The following is a 16,124-nucleotide window of genomic DNA, read 5'->3' on the forward strand; positions in this document are numbered from 1 at the left end:
GTCAGAGCATTCTGCTACCCAGAGCATCGAGTAGGAGAATTTAAGGGTGGCAAAACTGTTAGGAATTAGGAAAGAATCGGACGGCAGAATTTTAGATTCACAGCGTTTGCACCGACTGGCAAAAGTCTAGCCCCGGCCCTGAAAGGACTAAAACGGCAAGTGGCGTATCAAAGAAGTCTGCGACAGTACTGCGTCTTTTGCAATAAAGAGTGAGCGCAATTAATTAATCAAAATCACATTTTCAGGATACGGATATTTTTTCTCTGGCATTGAAATGAGATGGTTGAGTTGTGATGATGTTGGATGAACAGGTAGAACTTGACAGCATTGTTGCGAATATAGTGATTGATTTGCTCTATAGGTCGTGGTGCATCCCAGAATTTCTCATGTACCACGGTGCGTTAAATATTTCGCTCAGGATCTTATTTTCCAGAGGTTGAAGTTTATGAAGACGTGTTTTCACCTCAAGTCCTTAGGAGAGGCTCGGAGAATTGCAAGACATAAGATGGACTTGTGGATTAGCTAAGAATTAGCACTGAAATGCGATTTGTTTAAAAAATTTTTTAAATGTAAAATAATATAATGTAACAAAAAATATAATGTATAAATAATATAATGTACATATATAAAATAATATAATGTATACATGTATTTTTAATATAATGTATACATGTATTTTTAATATAATGTATAATGTATAAATGTAATTAAATTTTAATATCATGGTGTACGATATAAAATTTATTTCAGAAACAATTTTAAAAGATAACATAATGTTCATGTAAGAAGATCTGAGATTGAGAGTAATAGGGACAGAGAAAGGGAAAAAAAATTGGACAGAATAAACAAACAAAAAAAGAATTGCCAGTTTATTTCCCTTTTTGAATTTCCGTACTCATGGTTATGTAGGTGGCTTCGTTCTTGTTGATTTTGTTTAGAATATGGCTGGTATGTGGGCATTTCCTAATTAAATATTTTGTTTTACAGATACAACTGAGATGACTTTTTTGAACATTAAAAATGTTCAGTAAAAATTTAATAATTTTGTGCTTCTTTAACAGATATTTTCCGTGAGGAATTTGCTTCTACAGAAGAATTAACGGATGGTGAGTATCCAGAAAATTGTTATCTTTTGGTGTGTGGTCAGTCCCATGTTAATTTTTCTTGTTTGATTAATGCTTGAAGTTGGAGATTTATCTTTAGGAAAATTATTTATATTTCGGATGAAAATTTTTTATTTCTAGAAGTAGAGATTGTTTTTCCGTACTCCGTATTTCCAAACTTCTTATAAAATTTTTTGTTATGTACAGATATACCATGGTTATTATTATTGAAATTACGTATTATCAAGCAGGTACAGTTTGTGGTTTTAAAAGTAAACGTGTTATGTAAGAAAAGCTTATTTTTAATGTTTCATCGTATTTTGTAATTAATTGCCATTGTCGGTCATGAACACATTTCTTGTTTTGACAGCTATATCTCAAAATTTGTGGGCCAAAACTAGTTTTGCAAAGTAATTAGAAGAAAAAAAAAAAAAGTAGCAAGATTTGTTTACATTGAGTAGTAGCAGTGAAAGAATAAAACAATATTTTATTTGAATGAAATTTTAAAAAGCATTATCTTTACAAATGATCAATACCCTAGTATACTATGTGTACAATAAACAAAAACTACAAAAGCGGCACTGGATATACTTTGCTGAAAAATGAATAATCATTGAAAATTTTCAGTAGAAATTACTGGTATGTTCCGAAGTACAATTTAATACTGCAATAGAATTAATTAGAACTATTTCATTTAGGTTAAAAAATACCGTGGGATTTTCTGATGATTTTAATTTTTGTGAAAATAGTTGCCTAAGTATTACTTAATGGTGTTCGATATTGATAAGAAAGATGTAAAGAAAATGATGCATGAGAATGATATGAAGTCTGATATCAGATTTTAAGCATAAAAGATTAGAATAAGGTATCTTTATATGAGATTTGGTACTCTTCTGTTATCGGGACTGGATTCAGAAATGTAATGTATGTATGAATGCATGCGTGTATGCATGTACATAAGTAATAATTTTGAGCTTATTTTTATGATCCTCTAGTTACTTGTCTACAAGTTCCTCCTTAACTTTCTTTTGCACAGTTCCCTATTTCTACTCCACTGTTCCATCCTAGAGGCACAGTGTCAAAGGCAATGAAAATGTTCTAGATATTAAAAGTGTGTAAAGTCTGTGTTTGCAACCCAGTGTAGGCATAATTTCTACAAACAGAACTTATGGTCCTGTAAGTCACTTGTTGCTAAGCTTTGTTAATGAGAATTAAGCAACAAAAAATATTAAAATGATATCTTCAGAAGTCCCTGAATGTTATTTTTGTAGCTTAGATTACTTCAAAAATCTTAACTATATATTGTCAACTTCAGTGTTTGTAACTCAAGATGCAAGAATCATTCCGAGGCATGTTTTGTTCAAATGATTTGTTTATGAACCAAATTGTTCATGTAATGAGGCATTTGTGATCTGAAGTTCCAGTGTGTGTACATATATATGTATAAAATTAAAAAGTAATTCTTCAAGCTATATATAGCCTACAAGTCATATAACTTGTACTGATTGTGGTAGTAAAAGATCTGTAAATATATGACATAAACTGCTTTTATCAGTTCATCTAAGCAGGACATGAAGAAAATATCCACTTACCTTATTTAGAAATTTCTGTGTCTTCAGTCAAACAAAATTTTTTAACAGCATCCAAAAAACTTATTAAATTCAGGCTTGTGGAGTCTGTAGAGAAAATGACCGACTCCAGTTCTGACTCCAGCCTTAGACTACTTCACACATATATATGTAAACATATATACATGCATATTTTTCTTATATAAAAGAAGTAAAAGATGCTACAGGGAAAAAAAGAAAAAAAAAAAGATGACATAGCAAATTATTTACCGTAATTTTCGGAAGAAACGCCACAGTGTTTACGGGTTTAAAACTTAAATTTTCAGCGGGGGCGTGTTTCTACACATGCGGTGTGTAGGTCCATTAAAAAAATTATTTCCTATGATGTCATTATGCATAGTTTGAATGACCTTGTCATTGTATATAGCTGTTCTTACACAAAAGACCACTCAGTTGCTTTCTGCGAACTTTATTTTGTTTACATTCTTTCCCTTGAACGGACCCTTGTGCCTTATTGAACCTAAATGGGATCTCAGAACAGTAACATTCTTCCCTCTTTCAAATCAGCATTCTCATTAGTTTGAATAGGCTCTCTTCTCTGCCATTCGATGAATCTTCCAGGACCCACCCTCTCCCTATCCCTGCCTTTTTCATTGTAAATGTACTGCAATTTTTTTCAAAGACACCACTTGCGAATTCTGACGTATTTCCCCCTTCAGCACGAATCAATTTTTCTTGGCATTCTGCCAGATACAGATCCCATCAGTTTGGGTACAGGTATTTGTTGGATAGTTTTTAAGTAAGAAGGGAGTGGTAAATTTTTTAAAATGGCACCTAAACAGCACAGAAGCTATACTGCTGGATTAAGCTTAATGTAGTTTCACATGCTAAACAAATCGAGCAGCAGCTCGAGAGTTTGAAGTGGATGACAGATGCATTCTACATTGGAGAACTGAAAAAGGACTACCTAAAAATATGCCACAAGAGAAAAGAAACAAAAGAAGTGGTACTGTAAGGTGGCCGAATCTAGAGGATGACCTTGCAAATTGGATAAAGGAGCACCAAGGAAAGGGAATGGCAATTTCAGCTGTAAAAGTTCGCTTACAAGCAAAATTTATGGCAAAAACAAATGAACATAAATGATTTAAAATGAGGGCCTTGCTGGTGTAGCAGATTTAGAAAAAGAAAAAATATTTCTGTGCGTACTAGAACAATAGTCGGGCAACAGTTACCAAAGGACTGGCAGGAGGAAAAGGCATCTTTTCTAAAATATGTGTCAGATATTATTGACAAAACAAAAAACAAAAAAAACCTTCCATAACAGATAATAAATATATAATAAATAATAGTGTGTAATGCCATCAGCTTTCGACTCTCCGGAAAAAAAAAACTGTTGATGAAATTGGTGCAAAAACTGTATCTGTGCTTACGACGGGGCATGAAAGAATGTCATTTACCTGTGTGTTAGCTTGTGTCGCAAACAGTGAAAAGCTAAAGCCAATGATTATTTTTTAAAAGAAAAACTATTCCAAAGGGAGATTTTCCTAATGATGTAATTTATTTGTGCAAACGAGAATGGATGGATGTGCGAAACAATCATGCGTGAGTGGCTACAAAAGTTTGGCAGTGTCGTAAGAGATCTTTTTTCCCAACCAAAAGGATTATTGATAATGGATTCCATTCATGCTCATTTACTTGAGTCAGTGAAAACCAGATGTCAAAAACTGTCTACAACCGTAGAAATAATTCTTGGTGATTTGACAAAAATCTTACAACCATTAAATTTGTCAGGTAATAAATCCTTCAAAGCTGAAGTCCGAAAGTTGTACGAGTGTTGGATGAGTGAAGGATTGCATACGTACACCAAAAGCGGCAAAATGCGTAGAGCATCTTATGAAGAAGTTGCAAAGTGGGTAGGAAGTGCGTGGAAATCAGTGAAAACGTCGTCAATAATAGCAGCATTCAAAGAAGCTGAAATAATTTTCTCAGATAAAGAGACTAAACCAAGAGGATGAATGTGACAATCTGGAAGACTTGGACTTAGATCAGGATTTACTAAATCTTTTTAATTCAGATAGTAAAGAATCAGATTTTGATGGCTTCTTTTGATGTACAGTTTGCTGTAATTCCTTTGTAAGCAAAACTTAAAATTTTCTTTTGTCTTCCAAATTTAATATCTCGTTGTTGCAACATTTTTTATAATATAGTACGAGCATGACAAATAGGGACTTCTTTAGTGGGTAAATATAAGTATATTCGTGAACGTAAGTATATATTCAACATTTCTTACCTTTAATTTATTTTCGAGTTATAGTTTCACGTCATGCATTTTTCTTAACTGATATGTCATATATCAGGACATAGGTGTCAAGATTTTGCGTCTATACGGTCCATGACGATGTCACGTGCAATTTAATCTATTGCGGCGTATATGCTGATGTGGCATTTCTGCGTAATTTTAATTTTTTTCAGCAATTTTTCTCAAGTGCGCCGTTAACGCTGATGCAGCCTTTCTTCCAGAAATTATGGTATATTAATTAGCATTTATTATGAAATGCAAAAACTGGTATTAGTTATTTCTAAGAAACAGTATAGCTTCTTTGTTGGAGGACAATAGATCCGATTTGATAAACTTCAGAGCTGAGAAGAGTCTTTCCACACTGACGTGAGTAAGAGGAAGAAATGTTACTGTTAGGGCTACTTCTTTTAACTTTTCAAGATAGATTTTTATAAGTTCTAAAAGATGTGTCATGCAAGAGCAATCACATTTCTCTATTTCTTCAAAGACTATGTAGAAATCATTCACTTTTACTTAGCCTTTTCAATCAATTATCCAGAACTATTTCTCAAAATCTATCTTAGCACTGAAAGAGAATGATAAAGACTCAGTTGCAATGTCTGCAGTTTGACTGTCCTGATTTGAATACTCCTGTTGTTCTGAAAATAATTTCATTCTTATTGAAAGTTCATAGATGGATTTCTTTGCCTTCTTAATTTGTTTGTCATCCAATAAAATTTATTGTTTCGGATCTGTATATATTGAATCCAGCAAGATCTCATTGTCTAGCAAACTAGTTTCCCTTTTCTTCATTGAAGAAATGATTCCTTCTGCAATAAACCCTCCATTTCAGAAAGAACAAACATCCCATTCTTCCATTCTCGCCTGTCAATTCTTCAGATTGCAGCTTTTTTGTGGATAATTCCACAATCTTTCTGTTAGTGAAACATTAGGGTTGTTTACATCTTCTAAAAAAGTTCTTAATTCTAAAATCCTCTCTATCATCAAAATATGTACTTCCTTATTGCGTTGCTTGATTAATAATTGCTCCTTTTTCTGCTCGCTTCCTAAGAATGGCATCAATTTTGGGAGTTTTTGTTGCTAGTGCTGCTTACCTAAATTTACCATTGAGATTTGTAACTAAATGAATCAGTTTAATCACTAATGGCAAATATCACATCCATTCTCCTCTCTTATATTTATTTATTAACCGTTTGACTGCTAAGCAATTCTTGTAAGAACGCACGAAAGCTGTGGTACATATTTTGACTTGATGTTGTCAATTAAAACACTCTCATTTAGACAAATATCAATCAATTTTAATAATTATTTTCATATTATAAAGCAACAAAGACACACTGAAACTCGCAACGCTTTTGCGCTGCGTCGTGTTTATTGAAACGAATGAACGCAGCTCTTTTGAGCCGCGTAGCAGTCAAACGGTTAATATGTCAATAAAATAAAAAATAACTATTTATTAATGTAGCTCATAAATAAAAATAATAACTCAGCTTGTCATTAATTTTTTCAACTCACCTTAATATCATTTCAACTTCAAACTGTTCAACAAAAACTGGAGTCAGAGTCTGAGTTGACCTGTTTTTAGCGACTTAGCTCTGACACCTTTTACCCCCAAATATCCCCAACTCTGATTCTGACTCTAGCTCCACAGCCCTAACTATCTGAACTAGAATCTGTATACTGGCGTTGCCACATAAATTCACAAAAATAAAAGTGAAAAGTATCATCCATAATGCCGGTATCCTTCAACGTTCGATCACGCGCATTTCCTTCATATAAACGGGATACTTATAATGGCTACAAAGTAAACCTTCATTTACACATCACTCAGTTAATGCTTTTTTCCCTTTCCTTCCAGATCGTACATAAACTTCAAATTAATCTTAATCATGCAACCAGTTACATCATAATAGGGTTTCTATAGCATTCAACTCCTCAGGTTACCATAAATGAAAAACACACTCACACTCCACTGCAATGCTTTGAGTTACCATCTGCTCTCCTTAACCATGTCCATAGTGATTTGGTTGGACCCTTACCACATCACAAGATTATACATACCTTCTTATGTGTGTTGACAAGTACAGTAAGACCCCGCTTAACGTGGGGGATACGTTCCATCAAAGTAGAGCGTAATGCGAAACAGCGCTAAACGAGGCTATCTTTACAGGTAAATATTGGGGTTAGGGGAAGATGGCTAGGAAATTGGTTAGGTATTAAATTTCCATCAAAGTAGAGCGTAATGCGAAACAGCGCTAAACGAGGCTATCTTTACAGGTAAATATTGGGGTTAGGGGAAGATGGCTAGGAAATTGGTTAGGTATTAAATTTAAAAAGTATGTTTTTTTAATAAAAATAAAACCAAACATTTATTTCTTAAAGCCCAAATTAATACCACATTATTATTTCTTGCAAAAATAAAAACAAAATATAAATAACAAAACGAATATTCTTAAAAAAAACAAATAAAATTCTAAGTCAGTCATATTTAGTTAGCCTTCCGCGTTTTCAGTTTTCTGCCTTTTTGTGACAAAAGCATCTAATGTTGTTTGCCTTTTTCTTTTGCGTTGTTCTCTTAAAAGTTCTTCATAAACGGATAGAGCATCTCTAACACCACGCCTTATTTTTGAACTCCTGTCAAAATTCGGATCATTTTCAATGAATTGATCCATTATTTCAGTTATGGTAGACAAACTCCTTTTTACAAACGCCATCGAAAGTTCTTTTTGCTCTTTTTCTGAATCACTGCTGTCAACATTTTTGTTTTCTTCTTGTTCAGTTAATTCCTTGAGCTCATCATTAGAAAGACTAGCCGCTGCTTCTTGAATTATTTCTTCGACATCTTCCACATTTACCCCTTCAAAATATGTCTGTACAATACTGCACCAAACAAGAAATACAAGTACACTCTTTCGGATATGTATTTGAAACCTATCGCTGCATAATATTTCGTGGAATCCCCGTATGCTGCGAGCGATTCGTGGAATCCCCGTGTTGAAATAAAAGAGCGCTAAACCGAAACAGCGCTAAACGAAACAGCGTTAAGCGGGGTCTTACTGTGCGCATGTTGGCTAGAGGTTATTCCTGTTGTGGATTTGTCAGCTGACACTGGCTGAAACATTTCTTTTTGTGTGAATTTCATGTTTGGAGGTACCCTATTGTGTTACCATGCACCAGAGACAGCAGATTGAGTCCCAGTTTTTTGCTGCGTTAGTGAAATTTTTGGGAACTAAAAAGATCTGCACATTAACCATACCATCTTAATTCCAGTGGACTTGTCTAGAGGTTTCATTGCTCTTTTAAATTAGATGCCATGCTTCTGTTCAGTGGATTTATATTCTTCCCACAGTGTTGTTAGAATTAAGAGTGAGTTTTAAAGAAGACCTGGGTGTTTCCAGTGCTGCAGTGGTCTATGGTGGCGATTTATGTTTATCTTGAGATTTTATAAACCCCACAAAAAATTCAAACAGTGTCGAGCCTCATGTGCTTCTCTGATAACTTCACAAAACTGTGGCTGCCCACATCTAATTCTGTGTGACATAACCTAAAACTATCAGATATTGGAAACAAAGAGATAATTGTGAGCCTTGATCATCTCATAGGAGCTTTTATCTTTGCACCAGAAATTGTCAAGATATATACAGGAGTCACATTTTCTTTGTGGTTGTCCTTGGTAACTATAATTTCGTTAACAGTGGAGGGAAAGTACTGTGGTAACTCTAGGTGAACTCATGTTTACTCACCAATCATGTGCCTGCATCTTTAACTTTAACTGCAACGAAGATTGGAGACAGGAAGAAGTTTTACTTCAGATTTTCGTTGTCGCCACAGTTGGTTGTATTTTTTCTTTGATACTATTATCATCCATGCTAATTTAATTTGTAATGGTTACATTATAATTGAAGATTTTGTTATTTAAAATTAAGCTATATCTTCATGTGTCTAGTTAGTAGATCATATGAAAATGTAGCCATGCCCGTATATATATTTATTGTAGCACCCAGTACAGCAGCCAGCTACAGTACCATCAGAAAAGTGTGTATTTAAGGAGCAGGATATGGTTGGCTGAATATGACCAACAAAACAGTAATAGATTAGAACAATTACCTGTGGGGAAATTTGTATACGTAACTGCTCTGAACAAAGCTTGTGGTAAAATAAGAGGTCCTAACAAAATAGTAGAAATCAACGAAAGTTTTTTTATTAAGCACATGAATGAAGAGAGTTGAATACTGATTATTTATTAAATAAAGAGGCATCCTAATTCTGCAAGAGTTCTGGAGGAAGTTTACAATGTTGGTTGAATCTCTGCTAACTTTCATGGTTTGATGATAGCCAACTTTTATAATTTACAGGATAATATACAAAGATAATATGCTCCAGTTAGTGAACTAGTATTTGTTTCTCTAATTTGCAATTCCAATCCAAGAGCTTCACAAATAAATGGCAGATGAAGAATATTGAATGATGTTCAAAGCATTTATAGGATAAAAATTGAATGAGGCTTGTGTATGCATTGGAATCATATAGTGTTACAAAAAGATAATGTTGATAAAAACAGTGATGGGTTGCAAGCAGTGAAGATATTTCTGGGAATATATAATACAGTACAAAGTTCGAAATCCAGACTGGTTGGGACCTCGGCGATTCCGAATTTAGGATTTTTCTGGATAATAGATAATCAATTTAAATCTGGTAAGACGGCATGCAGAAATTATACAATAAAAAATATGAAATCATAATTTATGAAATAAAGAACAATTATGATATAAAGGGTATCAAAATTTACAAAAAAAAAAAGCTTAATATTTATTTGTTTACTTTATTAAACATTTCTGTCAATGTAAGTTGTTTAAGATGCTTCCACAAAAAATTCCTTTTTCTTTTTTCTTGTGTCATATACAGTGGACTTTCCAATGCCATACTCCTCGCATAATTTTGAGACGGATATGCCTTTATCCATTTTTTGCAGCTATTCCACTTTGGAAACACTTTTTGACATAATCGAAAGTTCAAGCTTAGTTTTTATAAAATTGCCGTAATAATAACAGTCTGCAAAAAATAACCTGGATCAAATTAGAAGATTAGTGAGCAGCACAGAATGCTACATTAATTGAAATGCCTTAGAATCAGTAAAGATAATTTTAGCGTAGCTTGATAGCGTTCGTTATACATTATTGGCTGTGTATCACAAGATTGGCAACGAAAGCCAAGTTGTTTCAAATCCAAGTTGTTTCGCTAAATTTTGTCTTGCTCCTATTGCGTATTGAATTAAGCCTGAATTGTATTAGTTTAGTTATTTACTATACCTACGTTTATTTCTTGCACATGCTTGAAACTAATCTGAGTCCTAAATAAACTCCCACATATACTTAAGGCTTTATCTATGGCCTGCGCCTGGTGCAGTCTCTACGGGTCCTAAATTCTGCTACAAAGCATTTTCCTAAATTTTAAATTTTCACTGTGCCTAAATTTTGGAACCCAGTGCTTTCCCTAAATCATAAAAACTTCTCATCCCTTAATTTTGCCTTTCGGTGCTTCCCCGAATTCCAAATATTTCGTCTTCCCTAAATTTTGCCGTCCGGTGCCTACATATTCTACCACCGCTTCTAGGTTTATGGTTTTAACATATCAGTTATTAATTAAAATAGCACTAAATGTAATCTTTTGGCCTATGAGTTTCATTAACAAAATCTATTTTTAGCATGCGAAAAGAAATTTTTGTTGAATTTTTCCTCGTCAACATTTTTTAGAGCATTTAAAAATCTATGATCATCGCCAAGCGTAATGTTAGCATAAATGGTTGCCATACTCTTGTTATTCAATTACTAATATAAAAAAAAAGTTTAGACATCAGTGCATGAGTTATTACTGAATCTGTTATGTATTGATGAACATGCGGTGATGAAAGCAAAATATAATAAATAATGACTCGCCAGGTCTGTGTCTGGGATATAAAATAGGTGAATGTTTTGATTAGAGATGTAAGCCAAGTAGATACTCAGCTACGGAGCCAAATTATTAATCTCACAAATTTATGCATACATGATTGTTTTTCCATAACGAGGTATTTTATTTGGTGCATGAGTAAAATTAAAAATCGGAATTTTTAAGCGAAAATCTCCACATGTTTTATTATATGGAAGAAAAAATCAAATGCACATGCATAAAGCATTAATTTAAAAAAAAAAAAAAAAAAAGAGGACGAAAGAAAAAAAAAAAAGGTTGTGATTTCGAGGTCCTGATTTTATCCGGATAATGGACGTCCGGATTTCGGACTTTGTACTGTATAGTACAAAGCCCAAAATCTGGGATGAATTAATATCTGTTCTAGTAGCCAATATGCAAATAATTTTTTTTTTTTAAAAAATCCCTCTGCTAGCAAAAGTCTAGGAATGGAGAATATACAAAGGGAAGTGCCTGTGCAGTAAATTTGATTTTTCTGTGGACTAAATGAGATTCTTGTATGTCTCTTTCAAACACCTGCTGGTTGAGAGTCATGTACTAGCCAATAACAATGCATTGACTGACATCACATTTATATTATCTAAGTTACACCTTGAGTGGTTATGGGAGGAAGGATCATTACTATGCAACACTATGCATTTAGAGCAATTTCTGCAGGTCCTAAATTCTGCTATCTGTTATTTCCTAAATTCTGAAGATTTGACCACCTCTAAATTCTATTGTCCATTGCTTCTCCTATATTCTAAATATTTTTCTATTACTAATTTTGCTTCTTGGTGCTTCTCTAAATTTTTAAGTTTTTGACATCCCTAAATTCTGCAAATTGTGGATGCTCCAGCTTTTGTGCCGGTTCTATTAGGGGTTAGCATTTTGATCATAACAATATGGGAAGCGCCAATGTTTCTATGTCTAAATGCCATCTTGCTGGATTTAAAGTGATGATCTAAAATCTGGAAATTTCCAAAGTCACTGAAAATGACTCTGGATCTGAGACTTTACACTGTGTTACAATGGAGAGTCTTTTATTGTGTATGATCAATAACTAAAAATGCTAGTTGCATTTTCAGTGCTTATTATTATTTATTCAAAGAACTAATATTGATTTATGAAAAAAGCTAAATCTCTGTTATTAAATAATGAAGAATCTGTATGTATGCATGTATTTTCCTCACATATCAGAAGAATGGCACCTAGATCTACCAAAATTTGAACACATGTAGTTCTCCACTTGAATATGGGCACCTGAAAGCCAAAATTTTGAATTTGTTTTTGATTTATTTCATATTGTTATAAAATGCCGAGCTATAAGTTAATGGGTTCAGGGTTGCTAGATTTGGCGCAAAATTATCCATTTTGACAACAAAATAGGCAATATGCCGTAGATGGAGGGAGAACATTCTAGAACAAATTCTTACCGGTTTTCCCAAGAATGTTCTAAAGTAGGTCTAAAGCTATATATACTCTGCCTGTATGCAGAGTACATTGAGTTTAGCACATTCTGTTAGTAGTAGTGCGAGTTTCGAGAGCGATCGACCAAGTTGGGAGCTGTACTCTGTCTTTGTAACTGCCTTGTGTAATACTGATGAATAAATTGTATTTTGATTCTTCATCAAGTGTTTTCATCAATTACTCCGAATCCACAAACCTGTAGAACACAATATTTTGTGCAAATTTAATGAACTTTCGATTAAAAACTCAGTGATTTAAAAGTTTGTGTTGCCATTATGCAAAGCTTGAGATACTTACATTTTCAAATATAATTGAAAAAATCACACACACACACACACACACACACACACAAAAAAAAAAAAAAAAAAAAAAAAAAAAAATTCCAGTTGGCAAAGCACAATAATCACATTGTGGAAAAACAGTAGCACTTGGAGACACCAAGATTTTGAACAGATACAGTTTTTCACCTCAACATAATGCATATTGAAGCCTGAATTTTCAACAATTTCAGTGATTTAAAAGAATGGCCACATAAATAATTTTTAGTGACATCATAGGTTTATTATTGAAGGTTTATTTCTGGAATTTTTAATATTTTTTCTGTTATTTATTGCAGCTGATATGTGTTACTAACTAATAATTTTTTTTTTTTTTTCCGTGTGAAATATCTTAATCATATAGTATGAAACAAAGTCGCTTTCTCTGTCCCTATAATCCCTATGTATGCTTAAATCTTTAAAACTACGCAACGGATTTTGATGCGGTTTTTTTTAAATAGATAGAGTGATTGAAGAGGAAGGTTTATATGTATAATAACATCCATTAAATGGTGGAGAAATACTGTTATTTTTGAGGTTTCTAATGTGATGTCATAAATAATTACATTTTTTCCGCTTACATTGCAAACGCAGGCTGAACCCTACGAGATTTATCAAAATAATGTACTAAGTATTGTACACATTGAAAAGGTCTACAGATTTAAAAATTGCTGGATGTAGTGTTTGCGGTGTACCGGCCGGCCAGGGCGGCAGGAGCGTGCCTATAAATAGTGCGTCGGAGGCCGCGGTTCTCTCTATAGCACTTTGAATATAGCAGCGATCGGACGCATTTATTATCGGAGCTCTCTAGCTTTCAGCGCGACAATGGATCAGTAATTATAAGTAAGTTACGATAAATAATTGTATGATAGTAGTTTTAAAATATAAATGATATTCTATTCTAAGGTTAATTTTTAAATCGCACTTATAGTAATTATAAGTACATAAGGTTAGATAAGATTAGATTAAATAAAACCATAATTTATGGATTGGAATTTTCTATTAAGATCTTGGTTAAAATTTAGAGTTAAATCAATTTAATATTAGGGAAATTATTTTCAAAAATCGTAATTTAAGGTAATTCAGAAAAAGATTATGAACTACGATTCATTGTTAAAATATCCATTAATATTTTATACCCGTGCGAAGCCGGAGCGGGTCGCTAGTATCTTAATATAAGAAACATCCATAATAAAAACCTCTTTATTTCTGCTGTTTTTCTGCTCTATATAGCAATCTGTTTTATTTAAGAAAGGAAAACAAACTAAAAAGGACCTTTGTGGTCAAGAATTTTGCACATTGAGCTGCAAAAATTAGAAAACAGGGTAAAAAGAATATTCTTCATGGTTTTAATTTATAGCTGATGTGATACTGTGGTTCCGGAGAATAATTTTAACATTAAGTTAAAATAAATTGCAATTAAAAGTTTAAATACAAGATAAATGAAATTATCACAAGAATACTTACAAATAAAAAGCGAATTTAAAACTCAAATCAAATTGAAAGTAAAATGTTGATTAAAGTTAAAACTATCCTAAAACATATTAATAGAAATACAAAAGTTATTTAAGACATGAGCAAAAATACAAATGTATAAAGAAGTGGTAAATGGTAAATTAGCTTAATTCGAATCTCATTATGGACTCTTCAGGGGAAATGCACAATGGTTTTCGTATCCAGCTAATTCCATATTGTGTTTTGTCAAAATAGAAGAATTGAGACTTTACACGAAACTTTTTTTTATTATTTAATTGACAAAATAACCTAGATAATAACTTTAAATCTCAATTTCTCTGCTTCATTTCCCAATGCATGTAAATGAAAAACACATTAATAGTGTAAGAAAAACTATACAAACTAGCCTGATTAGGCAAATGTACAAAATAAAATAAATAGCGAATTGCTATTAGTCAATTAATACGAGATTTTTAGGGAAGACGTACTAGCTTAAAAGAGTTTAAACCTTGTTAAAGACGGGAAAAAACTTTAAAATTAAAACTAAAAGCATACCAACTTGGGTATGCTTTTAGACCAAAATTAAAACAAGGGAAAAAAAATAAAAATTAAAAAAAAAAAATAAAATAAAATAAAAAAATAAATAAATAAATAAATAAAAATTAAAACAGACCTTGATCGGTGACTTCTACTGCAAAAAGTTAAGTGTTAAAATGGTCGTATGCCTCCAGAAACGATAAAAATGAAGTTGTAATCCTTCCAATCCATCCTAAATTAAGTTGTAATCCTTCAAGCTAGAGGGCTTTCAAGCTGCATGAAATGAAAAAGGCCCATAAAATTAATAAAAGGATAGAAATTGCCAGAAAAAGCATCTATTCAAGAATAGAATTAAAAGTACTGAGCCAAATGTGGAGACTAAAATTAAAGTTGTGAGAGGAATTTACATGTTTACGTTAGACCATATATATACAAGGTGTGTTCGAAAAGTTCGGTGAATTTTACCATAAAAAAAAGGAATCAAGAGAAACAAGCAAAATAGCTTTACTGGCCTTCAAAGTATTCGCCATTAGCAACAATGCACTTTTGACGTCGGGTGTACAATTGTTGGAAACTGTCTGCAAACGCTTCTTTCAGTATGGCTCGAAGCACCGTTGTCACATGTTGTTGGATCTCAGTAATGTCGGAAAAGTGTTGGCCTTTCAGAATTCCTTTATACAAGGTGTGTTTGAAAAGTTTGGTGAATTTTACCATAAAAAAAAAAAAAAAAGGAATCAAGAGAAACAAGCAAAATAGCTTTACTGGCCTTCAAAGTATTCACCATTAGCAACAATACGCTTTTGACGTTGGGTGTACAATTGTTGGAAACTGTCTGCAAACGCTTCTTTCAGTATGGCTCGAAGCACCGTTGTCACACGTTGTTGGATCTCAGTAATGTCGGAAAAGTGTTGGCCTTTCAGAACTCCTTTGAGGCGGGGAAACAGGAAGAAGTCCGCGGGAACCAGATCTGGAGAATATGGAGGGTGATCCAAAGCTGGAAACTGGCTCCTGTCGAGGAATTGGGTTACACGGATCGCAGCGTGCGGCTGGACGTTGTCATTGAGCAGATTTCCTGACCGTAAACTTTCACTAACATGTCATGTGTCTCCATCGCCGTTTTGCGTAACTTGAAGCAAAACTTCGTTTATGCGTTGCTCCATGTCACACCAACAATCTTTCTCACACTGACTGTGTTAAACTGCTCATAGCGTGCGCTTCCTCTTATCTGTCGTAAAATGGCCGTTAGATGGCTCTAGATGACATTTCTCTCGCTGCGTCAGCGTGAGTGCAAGATCCTAACTGGCGTGGTTTTTCAATTATGAGACCAATCTCCGAACTTTTCGAACACACCTTGTATATATTTCTGTAGAAATGCAAAATTCTATTTTTGCATCAGTCGGCAAACTTCACAGTCTTATTATAATTCCTT

At 33.4% G+C, this 16,124-nt stretch overlaps 1 protein-coding gene across 1 annotated transcript in view; it reads left to right on the forward strand.

The window, feature by feature from the left end:
* The first annotated feature begins 853 nt into the window (after window positions 1–853).
* Window positions 854–16,124, forward strand: part of LOC118193181 (serine/threonine-protein phosphatase 4 regulatory subunit 1-like) — a 209,080-nt gene continuing 193,809 nt past the window's right edge. Inside the window, exons 1-2 of the mRNA XM_085819284.1 lie at window positions 854–948; window positions 1,062–1,106. Of these exons, the coding sequence (XP_085675410.1) occupies window positions 942–948; window positions 1,062–1,106 (52 nt within the window). The 5' untranslated portion in view covers window positions 854–941. The remainder of the gene's footprint in view (window positions 949–1,061; window positions 1,107–16,124) is intronic.

The sequence above is a fragment of the Stegodyphus dumicola genome, chromosome 6 (assembly GCF_044657685.1).
Source record: "Stegodyphus dumicola isolate Sdum_Otavi_A_Nest chromosome 6, ASM4465768v1".
NCBI lineage: Eukaryota > Metazoa > Arthropoda > Arachnida > Araneae > Eresidae > Stegodyphus > Stegodyphus dumicola.